Raw genomic sequence first — 24,435 nt, 5'->3', positions numbered from 1 at the left:
TGAGCTTGTATTTTTAATGTTGTAGGAAAGTAGATTAGATTTACTCTTCTCCGTTTTCATTTCTGCCTACCTTTTTAAATGAAGCTAATGTCTGTTCTTAGTTCATTTTTTTTTACCTGATGGTAGTCCCTCTTTTTTCCTCATCTCTATTTTCAAAATTCAAAAAGGCGGAATACTACCACCTGCTAGCTGAGAAGATCTATAAGATCCAGAAAGAACTGGAAGAAAAACGAAGGACTAGACTACAAAAACAGAACATGCTACCAAGTGCTGCAAGCATGGTGCCAGTTTCCATGAACCCAGGGCCTAACATGGGGCAGCCACAACCAGGAATGACTTCTAGTAAGTGCTTTTTATTATATTTATTTTGGGGAGAAACTGAAATAAAACGGTACCTAACCAAATTCACTAATTTGCATTAGCTTGTGTAACTATTCTAGAGCTTTCAAATGACTCTTTTTTGCCTTTTCAAAGAAAATAATTCATTCTCTAGTAAAAACAGTAAGCTGAACAGTATATTGAAATTTCTGGACATGACTTGACAATATGGCATCATTTTTAGTGCCAAAGATATTATTCTGTCACAGTGACAGCTAGGAAGTGATAGTCCACAGGTTTTCACTGATTTGCATATGGTAGGCAGCCAGCCAATAGATGTAGACTGAGCAGGTTCAGATGCCTTACTGGCTTTGATACATCCTAAACAACATGTTACTTACGTTGTCACACTTTCTTCTTGACCCAATATGTTCAAAGTCTAAGAACTGTTTATTTTTTAGAAGCATCATTTGAAATTCATCTTGACAGTTTCAGCCTTCTTGACCTAATGAATTAACTGGATAGCCAAGATGATCATGCATTCCATTATTCATTTATTGATTCATTACTAGGTTCCAAGCAGTGAAATATGGTGTGGGTACACAACGGTGAGGAAAAATACAGGCTACTTAAATGATGTGTGAAAGGCTATGATAGGGAAAACCTATGTTTCTTGAGTCAGGGAAAACTGGCTACCTATAGATAGTGCCAAATGAGCCAGCAGGTACCAACTCTTAGGCCATTAGTGGATTATAAGTGGGCTGAGAAATTCACCCCCCACAGGCCTTGAAGTAGTCAAATGGAGAACTTTTAGCAGCCTCGTTTGTTAACTGCAGTGTTGTGCTAGATATATTTTCTCATTGAGCCATGATGTGAAAAGAATTGAGAATAGCATTTCTGGCAGAGGGAACAGCATACACAGAGGCCCCACTAGCAAGGGAAAATGCAGGTATTTTTTGAGTAGGTATGAGAACAATTGTTCAGAAACAAAGTCAAGACTAGAGTTGTGGACACTGCCTCAGTGCTAATGGTTTGAACTAGGGCAGTAACTAAGATACAGAGACAAGTAGACAAATTTGAGATACTTGGGTGTGGTAGAATTTACTTGAATTCTTCAGAAATTTGAGCCAAGTTAAAAGTTTATCAGATGTTAAACTGTAGTGTTACGTTAAAATAAAAACAGGATGGTACTGGTGCAGTAGGGTAGGGACAAATATTAGTGGAACGGAGTAGCCCTAAGTATGTGTTTATAGACTGAGATTCCTGTCTTACCCCATACACAGGAATTAATTGTAGAAGAATCCAAATTTTTTAAACTTTAAACCAAAAAATCAAAAGTACTACAGAGAATACTGAAGCAAATATAAAATGAAATGAGAAAGGTCTCTAAAGTAAATACTACCTGGTAGCTTTTTTTTTAATGAATTTATTTATTATATTATTTATTGTTTCTGGCTGCGTTGGGTCTTTGTTGCTGCTTCATTGCTTTTCTTTAGTTGCAGCGAGCAGGGGCCACTCCTCATTGCAGTGTGCAAGCTTCTCATTGCGGTGACTTCTCTTGTTGTGGAGCACGGGCTCTAGGCACACGGGCTTCAGTAGTTGTGGCACGCGGGCTCAGTAGCTGTGGCTCGAGGGCGCTAGAGCGCAGGCTCAGTAGTTGTGGCACACAGGCTCAGTTGCTCCGCAGCATGTGGGATCTTCCCAGGCCAGGGCTCGAACCCGTGTCACCTGCATTGGCAGGCGGATTCCCAACCACTGCGCCACCAAAGAAGCCCTACCTGGAAGCTTTAAAGAAAGAAGAAAAAACCGGAAGATACCATAAACATAATTAGTGAGCAAACCAAGGAAACTATTTTCATATTAAAAGTGCTAGTTTCCTTAATATACATTTAGAGTATATACATATGTATATTTTCATCATTCTTAGTTATTTCTATTTTTGTATTTGTTTTAAGAGCTGCGTGATGAGATAAAGTGCAGTGTAATATGTATTATTTAAAGTCTGTTCACAGTGGGCTTGTATGCATAAAAACACATTATTGGGGTACATAGTCAAACCTGGTGACTGGACAGAATCTGTGGCTATTGTCTGTAGAGGTATTCTTCATACCAATGAAATAATCAGTCTTGATCAAATAACAGCATATTAAATGCTGTATTAGTCTGTTTAAATATGAGCTTTTATATTATTGTCCTGTCAGTGCTGAAAGCACCCTGGTTCATAAAGAAATGTACTAAAGCCATTTGGAGGCATTTTCTTGTGTTCCAGAAATAACATTTTCTTCAGGTTCCTGTCTGGTTCATAGCTTTATTTTTTTGATATTCAGACTGAATTCTGTAAGTTATACTTTAGTTTTTAAAGGGGAATGGCTGCCTAAAAGATGCATTTCTAACCATTTCTGTATTCCATCCTAGATGGCCCTCTACCTGATCCATCTATGATCCGTGGCAGTGTGCCAAACCAGATGATGCCTCGGATAACTCCACAACCTGGTAAATTATGAGGGAAATCGGTGTACTTAACCATGGCTTTTTTCTAACAGAGTTCCTAGTGTATTACAAGATTACACCTGCCGCAGGCCAGCAGCAGCTGTCATAATTACCTGCCTGAGAAATCAGAAAGCCTTTTATTAGAGTAGGAGCCCAGGGAGGAAGGAAGGGTGAAGAGCAGATTGGCTGACAGGTCAAGGGGCAAAAGACATTAAATGATCAAGCATCCATTTTAAAAACAACTAGCCAAGATGAAATTTATTCCAGATTGTAAAATTTGGTTCAGAGACCATACAATCATTAACAGTGCCCTTCTGTGGCTGCTGTGAATTAAACAGAGATTCACAGTTGGAAGCAGGTGCCTTTCTTTGTCCTGATACAGTGACATAGAATCATAAATAAGAACTCTTTTATTCTCCAATTACATGAAGGTGTTCAGATCTAATATTTTACACTTACTCACAGGTTTGAATCAATTTGGCCAGATGAGTATGCCCCAGCCCCCTATTGGACCCCGGCAAACCTCTCCTCTTCAGCACCATGGACAGTTAGCTCAACCTGGAACTCTCAACCCGGTAAGTTTGACCTCTGAGTAATCTTTGGCCTTTACTTGACATTTTTAAAATCCTTTTTTCTTTCAGAGAACAAATTCTCACACTTGCTTAAACAGCTAACTATACATAATTAATTCTTAACGCTGATTTTTTTCTATAATTCTGTTGTATTTGCCCTTAATATAGACATGATTAAATAATTAAAACTAAACCATATACCACAATTAGGCAGAGAATACTAAAGTCCTTAATTTTCACCTACCTTTTTTACCTGTATGCGTTGTTTTTAGAAATTTATCCTACAGAAATAATTCTTGAGATACTAAAAGGATATAATTTGAAGGGCTTCCCTGGTGGCGCAGTGGTTGAGAGTCCGCCTGCTGATGAGGGGACACGGGTTCGTGCCCCGGTCGGGGAAGATCCCACATTCTGTGGAGCAGCTAGGCCTGTGAGCCATGGCCGCTGAGCCTGCGCGTCCGGAGCCTGTGCTCTGCAACGGGAGAGGCCTGCGTACCGCAAAAAAAAAAAAAAAAAGGGCTTCCCTGGTGGCGCAGTGGTTGAGAGTCCGCCTGCCGATGCAGGGGACACGGGTTCGTGCCCCAGTCCGGGAAGATCCCACATGCCGTGGAGCGGCTGGGCCCGTGAGCCATGGCCGCTGAGCCTGCACGTCCGGAGCCTGTGCTCCGCAATGGGAGACGCCACAACAGTGAGAGGCCCGCGTAGCTAAAAAAAAAAAAAAAAAAAAAAAAAAGATATAATTTGAAGAAAATTCATATTAAGGATGCTACGTTATGTACTGTGTTTTAGGAAAAGGTCATAGCCTGAATGTACTGTAAGGGATTATGTTTAAATTACAGTACATCTGTAAATTGGAATGCTTCATAAGCAATAATTTCAGAATTTATATGATGGCATGACAGGTGTTTACAGCTTTAAGTGGGAAAAGCAGGTGTCTAAAGTATATTTATTATAGGATCCTGTATCGTTAAGGACTTTCTTGATTATAATTTATATAAAATAAACACTAAAAGAAAGATTTCCTTCCAAATACTGTTCATATATAGTCACAGTACTAGAAAGCTTGTAAGAACAGCCAGTCGCCACTGCCTGGAGTCTCAGTGTTGAGTAGTCTGCATACTTTGACACAGTCATCTCTCTTCCATAATGCCTCTCTTCCCCAAACACAGAACCTACCCAGGCAGAAAACTGTCAAGGGTGATGGAGGGGCAGTTGCCTGATTTTAGAGAGTGGAGAAGATGGCCTCTGAGCATCTCACTGCTCCTTGTGCAAATTCTAAACCTGTCATCCAGCTTTCAATATTGTCCCCAACCCTTACCCTGCCTCTCAGAGTTAGTTAGTACTACCAATTGTTAAGCCTTTTTGGAGTTGTCTAGTACCAGTCTGCTGTGTTTAATGAGGGGTCTTATTCATTTTAACCTATGAAACAAATACCTTTCTTAGACTTTGAAGTTCCTGGCCTTTGGTATCCATAATTACTCACTATGGAGTCTTATAGTTTGTGCTTTAACAATACCACCTACGTAAACAAAGACCTCATGAAATTGTGATTCGCTCTCCTCACTTATAAAACAAACGGAGTGTATAGGTAGTTACCTATGTACCTCGTTCTAGATGCATTTGTGGAATTTCTTGACGATGGGCTTGGGTAAGCTGTGAGGCTGTTCTCCATTATCTTGGCATGAGCATCAGCTGTTGTAGCACCACTTTCTTCCTTTCCTACCCCACCCTCCCCATAGCAGAGCCAGAGCAATTGGTAATTCCAGCTATAGTAGAATAACTGAAAAAAAGCAATTTGGTGCTCTGTGTTTTTTTGTTTTTGTTTTTGTATGTGTGTACAGCCTATGGGCTATGGGCCTCGCATGCAGCAGCCTTCCAGCCAGAGCCAGTTCCTTCCTCAGACTCAGTTCTCAACACAGGGAATGAATGTAACAAATATGCCTTTGGCTCCGTCTGGCAGTCAAGCACCAGTGTCTCAAGTATGTCTCACAAATGGGTTTTTTGTTGTTGTTGTTTTTTTAAACTTGTTTCCGTGATTCCTGGAACTTCTCTTAATTTGGGTTTTTACAGAGAAGGGTGACAGCAAGTAATGGGTGGAAATAGATGATTAAGCTTTCAATAAGAACAGTTATGGACATGGTATTCTGAACATGAAAGGATTACTAAGTCTACTTAATTACATACTGTATTGATTGGATTTTCAATTGTGTTCTGAATTGCGTCTTATGTTTTTCATTTTAACAGGCACAAATGTCCAGTTCTTCCTGCCCTGTGAACTCTCCTATAATGCCTCCTGGGTCTCAAGGGAGCCACATTCACTGTCCCCCTCTCCCTCAACCAGCTCTGCATCAGAACTCACCCTCACCTGTACCTAGTCGTACCCCAACCCCTCACCACACTCCCCCAAGCATAGGGGCTCAGCAGCCACCAGCAACAGCAATTCCAGCCCCTGTTCCTACACCTCCAGCCATGCCACCTGGGCCACAGTCCCAGGCTCTACATCCTCCTCCAAGACAGACGCCTACACCGCCACCAACACAACTTCCTCCCCAAGTGCAGCCTTCACTTCCTGCTGCTCCTTCAGTTGACCAGGCGCAGCAGCAGCCTCTGTCCCAGCAGAGTACAGCAGCCTCTGTGCCCACCCCGACAGCGCCACTGTTGCCTCCGCAGCCGGCAACTCCAGTAAGCAGAGATGGGGCTTTAAGCAGGATCGTGTCAGCTGTGCTGTAGTTTTACACTGCTTCTGTGCTGTTTCTTTCTTCTTTTCTCCCTTTTTTTTTTGGCCGCATTACACGGTTTGTGGGATCTTAGTTCCCCAACCAGGGATCCTGGCCCGGGCCCACGGCAGTGACAGTGCCGAGTCCTAATCACTGGACTGCCAGGGAATTCTCTGTGCTGTTTCTCTTCTGTGTTGTTTCTTCTCTTATTGTCGTCTCCGCAGTTAGACTAGAATCTGTTTATAGTTACAGACCTTCTTTCTCTTTTTTCTTGCTGTCGTACCTAACATAGGAGGAGCTCAAAAGATTTTGTTTAGATCGTATGTTGACCATGGTCATGTTGTATTATGAGGCTCGAAGGCATGTAAGGAGAGGTGACAAAGGGAGAGCATTCACAATACATTTAATACCCCACGTGAATTTTACAGATATTTAAAGAATTTTTTCATACAGTATGAACTGATGTACTCAAGAGCAAATGAACAAAATCATCGATTTATGAGTGTCTGTGGTACTAGCCAAAGTTAGAAAATTCATCATGTAAGAGATAGAAAACTACAGGCCTGAAACAAACCGGTAGCTTCCTTGTGAAAGGCTTGTTATCTATATAGTAGAGATCCAAATGCACATTTAATACTTGCATCCTTACTAATAGAACTCTATGTGTCACAATCTAAAACTTTCTGCTTGATCACTGATACTAATATTTCAGTTCTCTGTCATACTGGCAAACTGAGGATCCCCATGAGTTATAGCTACTTCATAAAACGTTGCTTATCCATGACTGGTTCATCTTAGCTTCTGATACGTAAGGAAAGGCAGGATGCAGAAAGGAAACTTAATTCTATGTAGGATAGTTTCTGGAAATACTAATTTCTCATTATGAGATATCTTATTGGAAGACAGGGGAAAAACAGATTGCTCGTTATCCCATTAGAGTGTGATGATTCAAAACAGCTGCTTATTGTGGGAGTTCATAGTATTCTCTCTACTTTCCTGTACATTTGAAACTTTTTCTAATGAGAAGTTTAAAAGAAAAGATTGCCAGTCATCCTTGTTCTCTTTCCATTTTTCTATAAACATGAACTCCTCTGAGGTAGTCATTTCTGAAACCCCCCTCCCAGGCACACTGCCACAGAATGAGTTACTGAAGAAACAGTTGCCTACTCTTTTATCTACAACCAGCCAACCTATATTTGCAAGTCCTCAGTCTCCTATTCTTGAGTGTAATTTACTTCAAGGGGGCAAAATAGGTTGAGTAAGTGAAAGCACCATCAGTGGGTGTAATGACACTAGCCTAAAGATAGGTAGTTAATCATGCCATCTTGTGTGTAATAGGCAAACTTTTTGTTTTTCCCCCTCTTTCTACCCAGCTTTCCCAGCCAGCTGTAAGCATCGAAGGTCAGGTATCAAACCCTCCATCTACTAGTAGCACGGAAGTGAATTCTCAGGCCATTCCTGAGAAGCAGCCTTCACAGGAAGTGAAAATGGAGGCTAAAATGGAAGTGGATGCACCAGAACCAGCAGATACTCAGCCAGAGGATATTCCAGAGGTGAGAGTAGGGCAGTTACTGCTGTTGTTTGGTTAGGACCTCTGTCTAGGAACTCAAACATGTTACAGGAAAGTATTCTATAATTAGGTCTTATTTTATTGATTTCCATATGAAAAAGGGTCTTCAGCTACATCCACAGGGGAGAGTAAGTAAGATAATGATGTTATTGCTTCTCAGTTACATGTCTTTAGAAAACCAAAAATTCCTACCTTGCCTTTTAGACTAAAGCAGAAGACTGTAAAGTGGAACCTACAGAAACAGAAGAGAGAGGCACTGAATTAAAAACTGAAACAAAAGAGGAGGAAGACCAGCCAAGTACTTCAGCAGCCCAGTCATCTCCAGCCCCAGGACAGTCAAAAAAGAAGAGTGAGTCTCTTAGGCTCTGTTTGTGGAGACAGAGTAAAAACCAAAGACCTTAGTAGAGTGAGATTGGATTTCTTGGGCCTTGGAATTGAATTTTAATGTGATTTCATTAAGCTTGGAGCCCTTGGCCTGGTCTCTTCATTATTGCTAATGTTGGAGAAGAATTTTTCTTTCCTTTAGGTATATGTGCATCCTACAGTCACTGGGTGGCTAACAATTTCTCAAATTTATCTTTGTTAGAGGACAGAAATTATTAAATAATATTCTTGACTAAAATGCAGGAAATAATAGCAATAATAATATTCTTTGTTAACCTGCTGTGCACCAGGCACTGTGCTACAACCTGCCATGTCTCATCTAAGAACTTCACAGCCCCTCTGTGAGGTTACTGATCACTGTTTTACAGGCAGGAAAACTGAGGCTCAGCAAGGTCAAGTAACACTTCCCAGCTCACTTAGCCCAGGCAGGCTGATTCAGAGTCTCTGCTCTGAACCACACTACTGAATATTAATGAGTCAAGCCAAGCAAGCAGCAATGCTTAGCAGAGAGTGTTAAACAATTCCCACAGAAATTAGTTTACTAACTAGTTTAGGACTGGAACTTCTCGTGGCTCTAGTGACCCCTTCAGTGGCACAGGTAGGACTTATCTCAAAGAGGAATCTGCTGGCTCCTGAAGATGACGTATACAAAAGTGCTCCATGAATACAATATACTTTAAAATGATGGGGTTAAAGAATTATTTTCATTTAACAATAAGGTTGTTGGGACTTCCCTGGCGGTCCTGTGGTTAAGACTCCACGCTTCTACTGCAGGGGCATGGGTTTGATCCCCCGCGGGTCGGGGAAGTAAGATCCTGCATGTGCATGGCATGGCCAATGAATGAATGAATAAATATTTGTTATATATGGAGATGTTATTTTGATCTAGGCTGCAACAAACCCAATCTTAATATTAGGAATCTGCTTTTAAAACAGCTAATCTCACAAATTTGCTCAAAGCACAACAAAGTATGAGACAAAGAAGATTCTCCCGTCTGTCTGATTTTTTTTCATGTCAGCCCCCACCATGTGGTGAAAAAATACTCAAGGTACTGACAGATATACCCCCTTGAAGATAAAATTAATTTGTAAATAGAAGAAATAATAAGGCCTCTCTGCTCAGACTGATTCAAAGCTCAAACTGGACCCTTAATGGCCAGCTTCTTAAATGGTAGTTTAAATTAATTCCATTTGGGACATGCCAGCAAATCTTTCCTGACTTTTGGGAGACATACTGAGAACACATTTGAGCATAATTTGATCAACTGAGTCCATCATTCTGGCAATAACAATTTAGTTCTTTCTTTAGACTGAAACCTAACATTTGCCATTAATATAGTAAATACGTCTTCTGCTGAAGCTCTAAAACATCAAACATTTCAATGGACTCTTGGCCTTCAGTGGCTCTGATTCCTTTGGCGATAAGACAATACCAGGTCTAATTTCTGACTTCTTACATGCTGATACCAGGAAGGAGGGCTTCTTCCATTCTTGCTTCACAGCATCCCCCGCCTGTCGTATCTTTTGGAACATTCTGACAAGTCTTCTCATAAATTTTTGGAAGGCTTAGCATTCTGTTTCTACTTGGTCAAGACTATCTTAACTGGGTTTCTGACTGAGAAATTATCTGAGCCATGAAAGGTATTTAAAGGTGACTAGACAAGATGGATTTTTTTTTTTTTTTTTTTTTTTTTTTTTGTGGTACGCGGGCCTCTCACTGTTGTGGCCTCTCCCGTTGCGGAGCACAGGCTCCAGATGGGCAGGCTCAGCGGCCATGGCTCACGGATCTAGCCACTCCATGGCATGTGGGGTCTTCCCGGACCGGGGCATGAACCCGTGTCCCCTGCATCGGCAGGCGGACTCTCAACCACTGCGCCACCAGGGAAGCCCCTCGACAAGGTGTTATAAAGGATCTCTCTGAACCAGGAAATAGAAACACCCTTAGTGATATTTCATGGGGACAATGTAGAGAATTTTGTGTTTTCTGAGTCTTAAGATATATTTTATAGTTTCGACTTGAACTTTTTTTCCTCTTTTGCTTAATTGGTAACTAATTTCAAATATACTCTTCTTAAGTTTTCAAACCTGAAGAGTTACGACAGGCACTGATGCCGACATTGGAGGCACTTTACCGACAGGATCCAGAATCCCTTCCCTTTCGTCAACCTGTGGACCCCCAGCTTCTAGGAATCCCTGTAAGTATATGGTGGTACTTCTCTTTTCTTTTAAAATTCGTTAACAGCTTTATTCGGATACAGTTCACATATTGTACAAATCACCCATTTAAAGTGCACAGTTTAATGGTTTTTGTGTATTAACAGAATTGTGCAGTTATCACCACAGTCAGTTTTGGATGATTTTCATCACCCCAAAAAAGAAACCCCATTTCCATAAGCAGTCACTCCCCATTTCCACCTACAGCCCCTACTACCAACCAACTGCTGGTCTGCCTTCTGCCTCTGTGGATTTGTCTCTTCTGGACATTTCATCAAAGAGAGTCTTACAGTATGTGGTTCTTTGTGACTGGGTTCTTTCACTTAGCATAATGTTTTCAAAGTTTGTCCATATTGTAGCACAAATGAATACTTCATTCCTTCTTACAGCCCAGCAATATTTCATCATATGGATGTGCATTCTCTTTATCCATTTATTAGTTGATAGACATGTGGGTTGTTTATACTTTTTGGCTGTTGGGGATAGCACACCTGTGAATGTTTACATACAAATTGGTGTGTGTATCTTTTTATTTCTCTTGGGTATATATCTAAGAGTGAGATTGCTGGATCATATGGTTTATTTATTTTTATCACTTGAGTAGCAGTAGTTCATGATAGGAAAGATAGATCCAAATTAGCTTCATCTGCTTTTGAAGTTGCCTTTATATACCAGGCTGCCGGGAGGTTTCATTTGAGTATTTTAAGTTGTATTGGGTAAGTCATTGGAGTGCTTCGAGGGGCAAAAATCTGTTCGAATCTTTTTTTTTTTCCTATATTTTTCTGTGGCCTTAGATAGATCACCAATATTTTCTGGGCTTAGTTTCATCTGTAGGCTGCATCTAGTACTAAAATGTGAAGGGTCTTTGATTTCTTGGTCTTTTAAGTTGATCACACATGTACTATGGTAAAGTATCTAGAATCGCTCCTGTAGGCGATCAGCTTGCTCCTACAAAATCTAGAGTAGTTGTTATTCTCTCTGCCCCTGGCTGCTTCATATCTCTGTAGACTAATGATTTTAAAAAGTGATGGGCATCGATCATTTCTTTGGAAATACAGACACATCAAAGACTCAACATTATCCAGAAAATTTATAATGATTATAGCAAGATATGCTGTGGACCTTGAATATAGTGAGACTTTTGGATAATGTTGTTTGGTGTCACTTGTCCTTCTAGGATTACTTTGATATTGTGAAGAGCCCCATGGATCTTTCTACTATCAAAAGGAAGTTAGACACTGGACAGTATCAGGAGCCCTGGCAGTATGTGGATGACATTTGGCTTATGTTCAACAATGCTTGGTTATATAATCGGAAAACATCACGGGTGTACAAATACTGCTCCAAGCTGTCTGAGGTCTTTGAACAAGAAATTGACCCAGTCATGCAAAGCCTTGGATACTGCTGTGGCAGAAAGGTAAGAAATGTTTGCACAGATAAGAACTGCATGGAAAACTTGCCAGTTAGAATCCTGAGTCATCAGATTGTAAGTTCATCTTGGGTAGGGACTTGGTCGTATTCACCTGTGGTGCACGGGGCGTGGCATGTACTAGTTTTCCTGTACATGGCAATTCACATTGAGCTCCTCTTGTCCTCTTCAGTTCTTTGGTAAATGGTGGAAGGATATGACTGTTAAGCTTACCTCAGAGTGGTGGAATAAAACAGTAGCAAACTAGATTAGTTTTAGTTCAGTGAACTGTCTTGGAAACTGAAATAACCCATTATAAGAGACATAATGAGAAGTAAGGCTTCACTAACTTCTGTTTCTGATTTACTTGCCAGTGTAAATATTTTAGCTTGCCCTTCAAACCATATTTAACAAATGGTTTCTTTTGCAGTTGGAGTTCTCTCCACAGACACTCTGTTGCTATGGCAAACAGTTATGCACAATCCCTCGTGATGCCACTTACTACAGTTACCAGAACAGGTAAGCTCAACCTGTGTGGACCATGGTCAGAGTGTCCGCGTGTCCAGGGAGTGCATGCGGATGGACCAGCACACATACAGTCATGGTTCATTTGTAACTTGCTTGAAAACAACTGTACAGCACAAGTTCTGGTATCAGTTGTCTGGGCCCTTATTTTTATAAGGCAGGAACCCAAGGCATTAAGAAGTTAAGCAACTTTTATGAGTTGGTGGCATACCTGGGATTACGTCCCAGGCCCCATGTTTTTTTCCCACTGTCCTTGTATAGCTCACCACAGCCTCAGGCAAAAACAAAAAAATTTCAAACTAATTGGTCTACTTCCCTGTGAAATTGCTGCCATCTATTGCCATTCCCAAAACCACCCAGAAAACTTTAACCAAAAGTTTCTTGGCCAGCTGTATCTTTTCGGAAATGTTTCCTTTTTGTGTGCAGCTGATACCTAAGTTTTTCTTGGAGTATGTAAACAAAGGATCCCAGGGTATTTGCTTTGCCTCTGTTGGGCACATTAAAGAGACCTCTGTACCAGACTGTTCCTTACAAAAATTTGCATATGACCATGGACGGTAGGCTTCTAATAAATTAGACACTTCTGCCTTATTTTCTCCTGCTCAAATAAGGGCTGTAATCACACAAATTGGATTTGCTAATCTATCTTAATCATGATTTGTCTCTTATTTTGTGTAATCAGCCAACAGTATAGCTGGCATGGGATGTAAATAAAAAAACAAGGCTGGACAGTCAATACTTTGATGACCCAAACCCATGGTGGTCGTTTTTTGCTGAACTTGTGTGCTACAGATGTATTTCTAGCTTTGAAAAAGTTACTTAAGCTTTTTGTTTTATTTACAAAAAGTTAGGTGCACTCCCCTAATGCTTTGTAGTCATAAGAATCTATAGTGTTTTACTCCTTAAAACCTAGGAAAAGGTTTTGGGGTTCAAGTTGTTCAAAAACACAAGTGACTGGGCTTCCCTGGTGGCGCAGTGGTTGAGAGTCCACCTGCCGAGGCAGGGGACACGGGTTCGTGCCCCGGTCTGGGAAGATCCCACATGCCACGGAGCACCTGGGCCTGTGAGCCATGGCCATGGAGTCTGTGCGTCCGGAGCCTGTGCTCCGCAACGGGAGAGGCCAGAACAGTGAGAGGCCCGTGTACCGCAAAAAAAAAAAAAAAGCAAGTGGCAGCTGGCATGCTATAATCTCATGCTATAATCTTGGCATTTATGTACCTTTTTCGGATTTTAAGCACCAATCTACAACGCCCAGGAATATATAATCATGTATCTGCATACACCACTGCCTTTTCCCTCTTAAACTATGTCAGTTGGTGGCTACAATCAGTATTTAACTGCTTGTGCAGACTTTTTATTGTAATTATGTGGCTTCCTTGGGATCAAAAGGGAATTTGGGGTGTTTTTTCAGACCACAGTTGTTTCTAGATGATTGTTTCCTGGTACTGTATCCATAGTGGATTTTTTTCTTTGGAAGTGGGGAGGGTTTTTTCTTCGCTATGTTTAGGTAATAGAATAGTAGTTCTTCTCTGCACAGTATATTTATCCTACTTTCGATTATTTGCATCAAGTAGCATAAATTACTAAAATGAAAGGGTGTAGGTCTGTGTGAGACTTGTTTGTTTTATTTGCTGTAATCATTTGCTACTTGTGATCCCATTGAGATATTTAATGCTAATCTGTGCTTTGCCTTGGCTTTCTGCTTTGTGTTGTCTTGTCTTGCTTTTATGTTTTTTGTTGTCCTGCAATCCCTCATTTCTTCGTTTGTTTTGTGTTTTTTTTTTTTCCTCCCTCATGCTTGTCGTTGTCTGCACTTGGCTTTGATTGCAAAAAACAAAAACCAAAAACAAAACCCAAACTGTGGTGCCCATAAATCTGCATCATTGAATGTCCTTGTCGCCGTTGATGACCTGCTCTCTGCTCCCGTCCCCCTCTTGGCCTGCTGTGATTGGTGGCTTCGTTGCTTGGCTTGGGCTGTGTTGTGTGAACGGAACAGTTCACCCCAGTATGGCCTTCTTGCCGACAGGTATCATTTCTGTGAGAAGTGTTTCAATGAAATCCAAGGGGAGAGCGTTTCTTTGGGGGATGACCCTTCCCAGCCTCAAACGTAAGTAACTATATTATTTTGGAAAGTACTCTCTTATTTCTCAGTTTGTTGTCAGGTGATTATGCTCAGGCTTCTAAGTGGTCTTGGGTTATGCTGTCCAGTATCGTATAGCCACAGGTAGCTATTTAAATTCAAATTAATTCAAAGTAAATAAAATTTTAAATTCCCAATTTCAGTTACTCAGTAGACAATCTGTGGCTAGTGGCTGCCATATTGGTCAGCACAGATAGAGAACGTTTCCATCATAGCAGTGAGTTGTGTCGGTACTGATCTAGGGAATACATCAATATTGGATGGTCATTTTAGATATATTTCTTCTATAGGGAAATAATCAGCTTCTCCTAAAAAGTGAAAGGCTGTAGTGCAAGGGAACTTCATTGTTAACTGTTTTGAGTTTGAGAGGAATTGAACAACTATAACCACCTTACAGCCTTCTCATAAAGGTTAACGATACCAAAGTCATTATAATCGTCAAGTGTCATTTAACATCATTAGGGGTTTAGGAGTTTGTGAGAGTGATTTACTAGAAAGAGACTTGGTTGGACTTTCACAATCTCGCATGCTCTTGTGGTTTGGTAAATGCCAAGAAAAATTTTTAAACATAGCCTAAACTGCCTCATAGTACTTCTAAGATTTAGTTTACACACACAAATTTGGACTGTTTTAGGAAGAAAGAACTATTTGGTGTCCTTTTAATATTCTTCAGCTTCTTCTCTTCCGGTTTAACCTATAACAAACAGTCAGTTCAGAACATTTCCCCAAAAAGTATAGAATTGTTATGTTACTAGTAAAAACAGGGCTTCTGAGAAGAACTGGTTAGTGTTTTCAAATTGGGTTTTCAAGTTGTACTTTTTCTTCAGTCACCATTGACATATAATATAGTGGGGTCTGGTACTGGTCTTGGGGTAGATACTGGGTCCCCTTGAGCCTTAAGAGATTTTTCTGACCTTGGCTAAACCAGGGAAGTCAGGTCTGATGCAGCAAAGGGAGGCAGCCTTACCATGGGTACTACTGAGTGGCTTACCACATGCTCTGTACCTTAGGACAGCACCACTCTGACTGAAGAGTGTAGAAACCCCTCTTGCAGTTCCTCAGGTCAGCAGTGAGCCTGGGAGTATGCGGTACTAACAAGTTCCCAGGTCCTTCTAGACTGCTGGTCTTTAGAACACACTTTGGGTAGCAAGACCTTAGGCCAGGTAGCGATGAATCTCTAGCCTGTAACTAATAGAAAACAGTTTAAATGGGGAAATGTCCTCATTCCTCATTTTTGTGAGGTAGAGTCACAGTAGTCAAAGTTGGGCCCCCTGCAGTTTGTTCTAGGTAGAGAATAAGGCTGTTAGCTCCTGTATTTGTGAGGCTATGAGCAGTGTGGTAGGCTAGATTTCAGGGTAGGAGGCCATGTGGAAATTTTTTAATGAATAACCTGAAATATGCATTCTCAACATTGAAATTTTTTATTAATATAAAGAGTTTGACTAGACTCCTGAAATTTTAGTATTTTTTATAAATAGTGGTTTAGCTCCCTCTATACACAGTATCTTTCATACGTAGTTCAGTCTAGGAACATTAAACTATTAGAAGGTGTAAATACCTAACACTAAGAGTAGTAGGCAAGATTTTAAAAGGAAAAGAAGAACAAATTCATGTTTTTATTTCTTACTGGGTTCTCCTCTTCCTGTAAATGGGAACAGATTTACTATACTATAAAGTCCTTTCCAAAAACATAGGCATGTAAATGTGCATTTTTGTGGGAGCCAAGAATGTACTGTTGTATCCTTGGTATATTCTTAGATTTAAATAATCCACTTACAGGGTGGGGTTTTTGCCCTTTGGTAATTAGAACAGTAGTCAGACTGCTAATCTTTCTATGTTGCTTGTTCTCATTGTGTCCCTCTTCTTTTCCTTAGTACAATAAATAAAGAACAATTTTCGAAGAGAAAAAATGATACTCTGGATCCTGAACTGTAAGTAGCTCCCCTTGAGTAGTTAGTACACTTTTATTTTCCTTCTTCCTTTCATTCTCTTGGTTTGCACAGCCAGTGAGATGATTCTATATTCTTGGACTAAATCTATAACATACATCTAACAGAGATGGTAGAAGTGCTAAAATTTACATATGGTTAGTATTCATTTACATTTCACTAAATCTACCTAATATTTTGGTGTTTTATAGGCTTGAGTGAAGCACAAAGCTACCTCTGCTCAGTGCCATTATTCCAGCCCTGTTGTCCTCTGTATTTTCAAACCAGTTCATAATCCCCTCCTTTATAGTGAGGCCTTTCAGAAGTATTCAGAGGTACAGAGATGTACTGGTATTCTAGGTGTTCCTGGAATGGATATGATGGTGTCAGACTCACTTGGAAGTTTAAGCAGCAGTCATCTTGATCTTTCACTTTTTATTCCATAGTCACAGTTATTTAATGACTAAACTGCTTTTGAGATTTGCTCTACCTATTACACTAAAGAGCTTTTAAAACCTATTCTTCAATTCTTTGGACTTGATTTTGGCTATCTTTTGAATTGTCAGAAATTGGGAAATATTGGAAGTTTTGATTTGGTTAAATTTTTGGATTTAATCTTGAATTTTGACTTTTCGTTTCCAGGTTTGTTGAATGTACGGAGTGTGGAAGAAAGATGCATCAGATCTGTGTCCTTCATCATGAGATCATCTGGCCATCTGGGTGAGACATCAGTATTTTCCCTAGACTTTTTCTTTGTTGTGAATTTTAGGAAGTTTGTCTTCTCTGCAATGATTATATTTTATCTTCAAAGTTACTGTCTCTTGGAATTATTCTTTTTTTTGTTTATTTATTTTTGGCTGTGTCGGGTATTAGTAGCGGTGGGCGGGCTCTTTGCTGTGGCGTGCAGGCTTCTCTCTAGTTGTGGCTTAGTAGTTGCAGTGCACGAGCTCTCTAGTTGTGGCGCGCAGGCTTAGTTGCCTTGCAGCACGTGGGATCTTAGTTCCCCAACCAGGGATCAGTCCCCAACCAGTCCCCTGCGTTGGAAGGCAGATTCTTTTTTTTTTTAATATTTATTAATTTTATTTATTTATTTATGGCTGTGTTGGGTCTTCATTGCTGCGAGCGGGCTTTCTCTAGTTGCGGTAAGCGGGGACTACTCTTGGTTGCGGTGCGCGGGGTTTACTCTCGGTTGCGGTGCATGGGGTTCTCATTGTGGTGGCTTCTCTTGTTGCAGAGCATGAGCTCTAGGTTAGCGGGCTCAGTAGTTGTGGTGTGCGGGCTTAGTTGCTCTGCGGCACGTGTGATCTTCCTGGACCAGGGCTCGAACCCATGTCCCCTGCATTGGCAGGCGGATTCTTAACCACTGCGCCACCAGGGAAGTCCTTAGAATTATTCTGGTTTGGGAAAAGATCATTAAAATCCAGTTTTAAAATATTAAATAACCTAGAATCCAAAAATATAGATATTTCTCTTATTTGCATTGTTTTAATCCATATACAAATACTTTATTCTGTTTTAAATTCTTTAGTGGTCATTGTGCATCAAAAGTAAATACAAAAGATTTATCAGTAGAGGGTAACAGGAAGTCTGTAGCACCTGGAAACCAGCAAGGAGATGTTAGACACAGTTAAACCTGCTAGATTTTGAACATTACTTACATTGCAGTAGAAAAACTAGACGGTATGGATAATGCAGGTTGCCAAGGAGCCACCTCAGTTTCTGCCTCTGAGAGAACATCGCACTAAACAGCATACTGAATGGTGACCATGGTTAGGTTTTTTTTTTTTTTTTTTTTTCTGCATTGGGTCTTCGTTGCTGTGCACGGGCTTTCTCTAGTTGCGGCGAGCAGGGGCTTCTTTTGTTGCGGAGCACAGACTCTAGGTACGCGGGCTTCAGTACTTGTGGCACATGGGCTCAGTTGTGGCTTGCGGGCTCTAGAGCGCAGGCTCAGTAGTTTTGTTGCACGGGCTTAGTTGCTCTGAGGCGTATGGGATCTTCCCAGACCAGGGATCGAAGCTGTGTCCCCTGTGTTGGCAGACAGATTCTTAACCACTGTGCCACCAGGAGAGTCCCCCAAAAGATTTTAAATCAAATCCTAACCAGGGGACTTCCCTGGTGGCACAGTGGTTAAGAATCTGCCCGCCAGTGCAGGGGACATGGGTTCAAGCCCTGGTCCTGAAAGATCCCACATGCTGTGGAGCAACTAAGCCCATGCACCACAGCTACTGAGCCCACACGCCACAACTACTGAAGCCTGCACGCCTAGAGCCCGTGCTCCGCAACAAGAGAAACCACCGCAATGAGAAGCCCGTGCACCACAACGAAGAGCAGCCCCCGCTCGCCACAACTAGAGAAAGCCTGCGCGCAGCAACGAAGACCCAACGCAGCCATAAATAAATAAATAAACAGGCAAGCAAGCAAACATAAAATCTTTTGGGGAGTTGGTTAATAGTTAACTAGGTGTTGTCCAGTGAAAGGCAAAGTTGCATGAAAATGACTAGATACGGACTTCAATGAACTAGGTATTCTTGGGCCTCGTGTTCTGTTTCTGAATATTCTCCACATATTTACCCAGGGTGCACATCATCAGTGCCTTTCATGGGCAGTGAGTGGATTTTTGTCCATTGTGACACTTATGTGTTTACTGCTATGGGCTACCTCTCTTTCTCCAGGAATGGGGCTGATCCCAGCTCTGTTCCAAGGGAAGGGTTGGGGGAGTATCTGTGTATTAAATGACTCATTTGAATGGATATCTACTCTCTGCTCTTTTCCTAGACTGTTGTTGTTGTTTTAAGAGCTTTATTTTCTAGGTTGCTTTCCCTCCAGTGACTTTTTTTTTTTTTTTTTATTCATTCATTCATTCATTTCTTTATTTGGCTACGCCAGGTCTTAGTTGTGGCATGTGGGATCTAATTCCCTGACTAGGGATCGAACATGGGCCCTCTGCACTGGGATCGTGGAGTCTCAGCCACTGGACCACCAGGAAAGTCCCCTGGACTGACTATTGATGCTAGTTCGGAGGTCACAGGAAAGAAGAGGCTAATTAACAAATTTCCAGAAAAAAAAACACTAAGGAAAAGCGCAGTAGTTGATGTTTGTATGGCTTGTCTTTAGATAGGCCTTTTTAGTGCTTTCCTTAATTACAGAGTGGGTAAGGATAATTAAGGGAGTCGCAATGATCCTTGCAACTGAAGGTCAGCCAGGCGTTGATGAGTACTTAAGTTCTACTTATGCACATATCCTTATGTAATTGCAAAAACAAAGAGAATGTACATTTAAAATCTATTAGTGCTGGACTTCCCTGGCAGTCCAGTGGTTAAGACTCTGGTCTTCCAATGCAGGGGGCACAGGTTCAATCCCTGGTCAGGGAACTAAGATCCCACAGCGCAGTCAAAAAATATTTTTTAAAAAAAATATTAGTGCTGCTTTCAAAACGTACTTATTTACATTCCCACCGGTAGCATATAGACTTTTGCCAATGTGATTGGCCATAACACAAATTTTCTGCTTTAATCTGTGATTCTTCAACATCTTCGTGCGTTGCATGTATGCCAATTTATATGCCCTTCACATTTCTTCATGTCTTTTATCTATTTCTCAGTTAGGTTTTTTATTTCTTTTTTTTTTATTATTTTTTGCTGTGTTGGGTCTTCATTGCTGCGTGCGGGCTTTCTCTAGTTGTGGCAGCTGGGGGACTACTCTGCGGTGCGCAGGCTTCTCATTGCAGTGGCTTCTCTTGTTGCAGAGCACAGGCTCTAGGCGCGCGGGCTTCAGCAGTTGTGGCGCACGGGCTTAGTTGTTCTGCGGCATGTGGGATCTTCCCGGACCAGGGCTCAAACCTGTGTCCCCTGCATTGGCAGGCAGATTCTTAACCACTGCACCACCAGGGAAGCCCTCAGTTTGGTTTTTTATCCTTTTTCTCTTAATGTTTTCTTTTTTTTTTTTTTTTTTTCTCTTAATGTTTTCTAAAAGCTCTGTGTATATTGGTTACATTAACTTTTCGTTGTGTATTTAGAAATATTGCTCCCAGGTTGTCTTTTAAATTTCAACCTTACACATACATAAGATAGATTCTATAGCATACGTTACTTCAAGTGTTTCTCTAAGTTGTTTAAGCAAAGTCTTGGTTTACATTTTAGATTTGTCTGTGATGGCTGTTTAAAGAAGACTGCACGAACTAGAAAAGAAAATAAGTTTTCTGCTAAAAGTAAGTTTCATTCTTACAGGTAAAATTTGGCAAAGCTTCACTGAAGCATAGTTAAAAATAAACATCCAGAATGAATTATTTTGTTTCAACGTTATTTGAAATTTTTAAAAATTTTTTAAATTATTTTTTGGCTGCATTGGGTCTTCGCTTCTGAGTGGGGGCCATTTTTCATTGTGGTGCGTGGGCTTCTCATTGCAGTGGCCTCTCCCGTTGCGGAGCACGGGCTCCAGGCGCGCAGGCTTCAGTAGTTGTGGTTCGCAGGCTCTAGAGTGCAGGCTCAGCAGTTGTGGTGCACGGGCTTAGTTGCTCTGCGGCATGGGGGATCTTCCCGACCAGGGATTGAACCCGTGTCCCCTGCATTGGCAGGCAGATTCCTATCCACTGCGCCACCAGGGAAGCCCCTATTTGAAATATTTAACCAAAGTTAAAACCAAATAATTTTTCCATGATGTACTTAAAGTTGAACTGTAATGTACTTTTTGGTGTGAAAATCATTAGATCTAGTTATTTATAAGAAGGAGGATATATGTTTTTCTTGTTCCTGCACGTATCCTGATGGAGGCCAGATGTGGAAATACTTTCCCAGAATTGCCATCTCATGAATGATACCCTCAGTTTTGTGTATACCCTTAGTCGGGACTGCATTTAGACCTGTCTGATCTTTTCAGTTGGGTGGGGATGGCAGTCAGTTTTAGTTTTGTAGAATGATGCCTTTGCAGGTTTTTGCTGATCTACAGGTTGCTTTTAATCCTCTGTAAAGCTTATCAAGTTGTTAAATATTACTGCAATTGAGGCAAAGTGCATAGTGTTTGTTCTGTTTTTTGACTCTTCTGAAAAGGAAAATTTTTCAAAATTAAAAGTTGGGGAAAATAACATTTAAAAAGTATTAACTACCCTGCTTGCTTTAACTGCACATATACTGAAATCAGAATGATATAGAGATGATTAGCATGGCGCTCTGTACGGATGATAGACTCGTGAAGTGTTCCACATTAAATCTTTTTTTTAAGTATTAACTAGATTGCTAACTTAACAAAATCTAGCAAGTAATCTTGTTAGTATTGAAAAAGCAGAAATGAGATTTGGTATTGAAACTTAAGACTGATAGTAATAAATTTGCACCTTAGATACTACTGAACTTTTAACTTTTAAATTCTTAGGGTTGCCATCTACCAGGCTTGGCACCTTTCTGGAGAATCGTGTGAATGACTTTCTGAGGCGACAAAATCACCCTGAGTCAGGAGAGGTCACCGTTAGAGTAGTTCATGCTTCTGACAAAACTGTGGAAGTCAAACCAGGCATGAAAGCAAGGTACCTAATAATTTCCCCTTTTCTTCTCTGTGGATCCACAATTGCTCATACACAGTTACTGTTGATGAATCTAATCTGAATGAAACGTTGTGGTCTTTCCCTCCACCATGAATTGTGTAGGTTTGTAGACAGTGGAGAGATGGCAGAATCCTTTCCATATCGAACGAAAGCCCTCTTTGCCTTTGAGGAGATTGATGGTGTTGACTTGTGTTTCTTTGGCATGCACGTTCAAGAGTATGGTTCTGACTGCCCCCCGCCCAACCAGAGGTAAGACTTTACTATGGCTACTTTCTAATTTGCGTGGGAGTTTGAAGTTATAGTAAGGTAAACAAGCATAATGGACAAGAAAATATTTGATGTGCTTGTTTTGGAAATGCAAGTTTTCAAGTGTGTAGTATTGAAGTGAAACAAAACACAAAAACAAAACTAGAAAATACTGCTCTTGTGTGGTCACAGTAATAGGGAAAGGGATGTGAACAGCAGCCTAAAACACAAAATAGGAAACAAACTGACGACTTTTCAGAAAATGTAATTAAGCCTAGGTTGTTTCAAGTACCTTGCTGAGATGTACGTGAAAGAATGTCATACAAATGAGGTAGAATATGGTTTAGAATTCTCCATTTCCAAAATAGTATAAAGGCCAGAATAAGAGTGCTGCCAGAATGTTTGGATTGCTCAATACTGACTGATTATACTGTGTCTCAGGCCCTGCTAGGTGCTGAGACTGTAATAGAGCCACAGGCCCACAAAACCCCTCGACGGGTTCACAATCTAGTCATTTACCTAAATAACTGTAATATTGTGTGATAAGCATTAAAAATGACAAGGTCAGCAAAGGGCACAGAAAAGAGAGAAGGTGTTTTTAGCCACATCAGTAGGAACTCGTTGCGTGACTTGACCTGGCTTCTTTCTCCTCGTTTGGTATAGGAGAGTGTACATATCATACCTGGACAGTGTTCATTTCTTCCGTCCTAAATGCTTGAGGACTGCAGTCTATCATGAAATTCTAATTGGGTATTTGGAATACGTCAAGAAATTAGGGTAAGCATAAAAACAAATGCAAAACAACTTAATTAGTTTTAAACTAATCACCACTGATATTATGGTGAGATATAATACATGCAAATATGTGACTTTTGGTCTTTTTTCCTCAACTTGGGCTTTCATCTAATGGAACTATAATTTGGAGACCGTTGGTTAATTTTGCCAGTGGGAAAGAATTTAATATTTTGACCGTAGTTGCACCCATCCCAGATTTATTTTATTCAGTTAAGCTATTAGGTACAGTTTGATTTGAAGGGCCAGAACCTTAACCTGCACTTGGTCCTTTTGCACCTGAGTATCAAAACCAAAATCACACTAAGGTCTGGAGATAAAAAAAATTCATCAGACTGGTTCCTTACCTTCAAGGTATATATGTACTTGAGAATATTTAGCACCTCACCACCTCACCTTGCAGGTTATTCCTTTTAACAGTTTGCATTTCATTTAGCCCTCCTGCTGACATGGATTCGTTTTCCTTTGCATTGTAGCTTTTGTTTGGTCTTTAAATGCAAATTTGGGGATTTTTTGATCCAGGGTTATGCCTAGTTCTGGCCTGGTAGACTTTTTTTTTTTTTTTTGGCTGCGTTGGGTCTTCGTTGCCGCGACCGGGGGCTACTCTTGCGTTGCGGTGTGCAGACTTCTCATTACGGTGGCTTCTCTTGTTGCTACGCACAGGCTCAGTAGTTGTGGCTCACGGGCTTAGTGGCTCCGCGGCATGTGGGATCTTTTAGGACCAGGGTTCGAACCCGCGTCCCCTGCATTTGCAGGCGGATTCTTAACCACTGTGCCACCAGGGAAGTCCCTGGCCTAAGACTTTTGGTCTGATGTGGATTGCACACTTCATGTTATCTCGGGGAAATTATTGGTTTCTGTACTGACTCCACTTTGTAGTTTAAAGTATAACATTCTTTCTAGGATGGGTGATCTTTCTCTTGAATGTTCCTTCTCTTTGTGTTGTTAGATATACAACAGGGCATATTTGGGCATGCCCCCCAAGTGAAGGAGACGACTACATCTTCCATTGCCACCCCCCCGACCAGAAGATACCCAAGCCCAAGCGACTGCAGGAGTGGTACAAAAAGATGCTCGACAAGGCTGTATCCGAGCGAATTGTCCACGACTACAAGGTCAGGAGTGGGGGAGATGATCGAACTGTGGCTTGACTAATCCTGCTGCTCTGTATTCTGCTCTTTTTACTATCTTAACAGAAATCTTCTGTTTGTTCTCCCTCTTCCATGTAATTTGTAAAATTAAGCTAATTTGATAGCAGGTATTTTCTTTCCTGAATTACTAAGATGAGTGGATCTGGCAAAATATTTAATAGCCATTTGTGATTGTAGGGTATCTCATGTTAAGAAACTTGAACTACTAAATATCTTATCTGTTTTTACTCATGGGGAGGAAAACATGAAATGGGTGTTTTCCTAAGCAGCCCAGCAAATCATTCTTTAACCATGTGGTTTCCAGTAATTGTAATCGGGGTTGTTTTGAACATATTTCTCAGTAGGAACTGCTGATACTTCAAGGGTGTGTGCAAGGCGGGTGTGCCTCCCGTCGCACCGCGTTCTGTCTCAAGAGTGGTAGAAGCCACGGTGTGAATGATGCTG

The 24,435-nt window shown here is 40.9% G+C and overlaps 1 protein-coding gene across 2 annotated transcripts in view; it reads left to right on the top strand.

The window, feature by feature from the left end:
• The window catches only part of EP300 (E1A binding protein p300), a 72,481-nt gene that overhangs the window by 40,586 nt on the left and 7,460 nt on the right, over positions 1-24,435 (top strand). Inside the window, exons 10-27 of one of the 2 annotated variants that reach the window (XM_065887129.1) lie at positions 168-342; positions 2,734-2,811; positions 3,274-3,383; positions 5,222-5,359; positions 5,625-6,062; positions 7,471-7,650; positions 7,872-8,016; positions 10,128-10,246; positions 11,443-11,682; positions 12,104-12,192; positions 14,225-14,305; positions 16,213-16,269; positions 16,909-16,986; positions 20,406-20,473; positions 21,634-21,784; positions 21,905-22,051; positions 22,712-22,825; positions 23,790-23,955. In XM_065887129.1, coding sequence (XP_065743201.1) covers positions 168-342; positions 2,734-2,811; positions 3,274-3,383; positions 5,222-5,359; positions 5,625-6,062; positions 7,471-7,650; positions 7,872-8,016; positions 10,128-10,246; positions 11,443-11,682; positions 12,104-12,192; positions 14,225-14,305; positions 16,213-16,269; positions 16,909-16,986; positions 20,406-20,473; positions 21,634-21,784; positions 21,905-22,051; positions 22,712-22,825; positions 23,790-23,955 — 2,574 coding nt within the window. The remainder of the gene's footprint in view (positions 1-167; positions 343-2,733; positions 2,812-3,273; positions 3,384-5,221; positions 5,360-5,624; positions 6,063-7,470; positions 7,651-7,871; positions 8,017-10,127; positions 10,247-11,442; positions 11,683-12,103; positions 12,193-14,224; positions 14,306-16,212; positions 16,270-16,908; positions 16,987-20,405; positions 20,474-21,633; positions 21,785-21,904; positions 22,052-22,711; positions 22,826-23,789; positions 23,956-24,435) is intronic. The other variant, XM_065887130.1, reaches the window with a different exon arrangement.

This window comes from Phocoena phocoena, chromosome 11 (genome assembly GCF_963924675.1).
Source record: "Phocoena phocoena chromosome 11, mPhoPho1.1, whole genome shotgun sequence".
In the NCBI taxonomy this organism is placed as follows: Eukaryota; Metazoa; Chordata; class Mammalia; order Artiodactyla; family Phocoenidae; genus Phocoena; species Phocoena phocoena.
The sequence above is the reverse complement of the archived record's forward strand: the minus strand, read 5'-3'. Positions and strand labels throughout refer to the sequence as shown.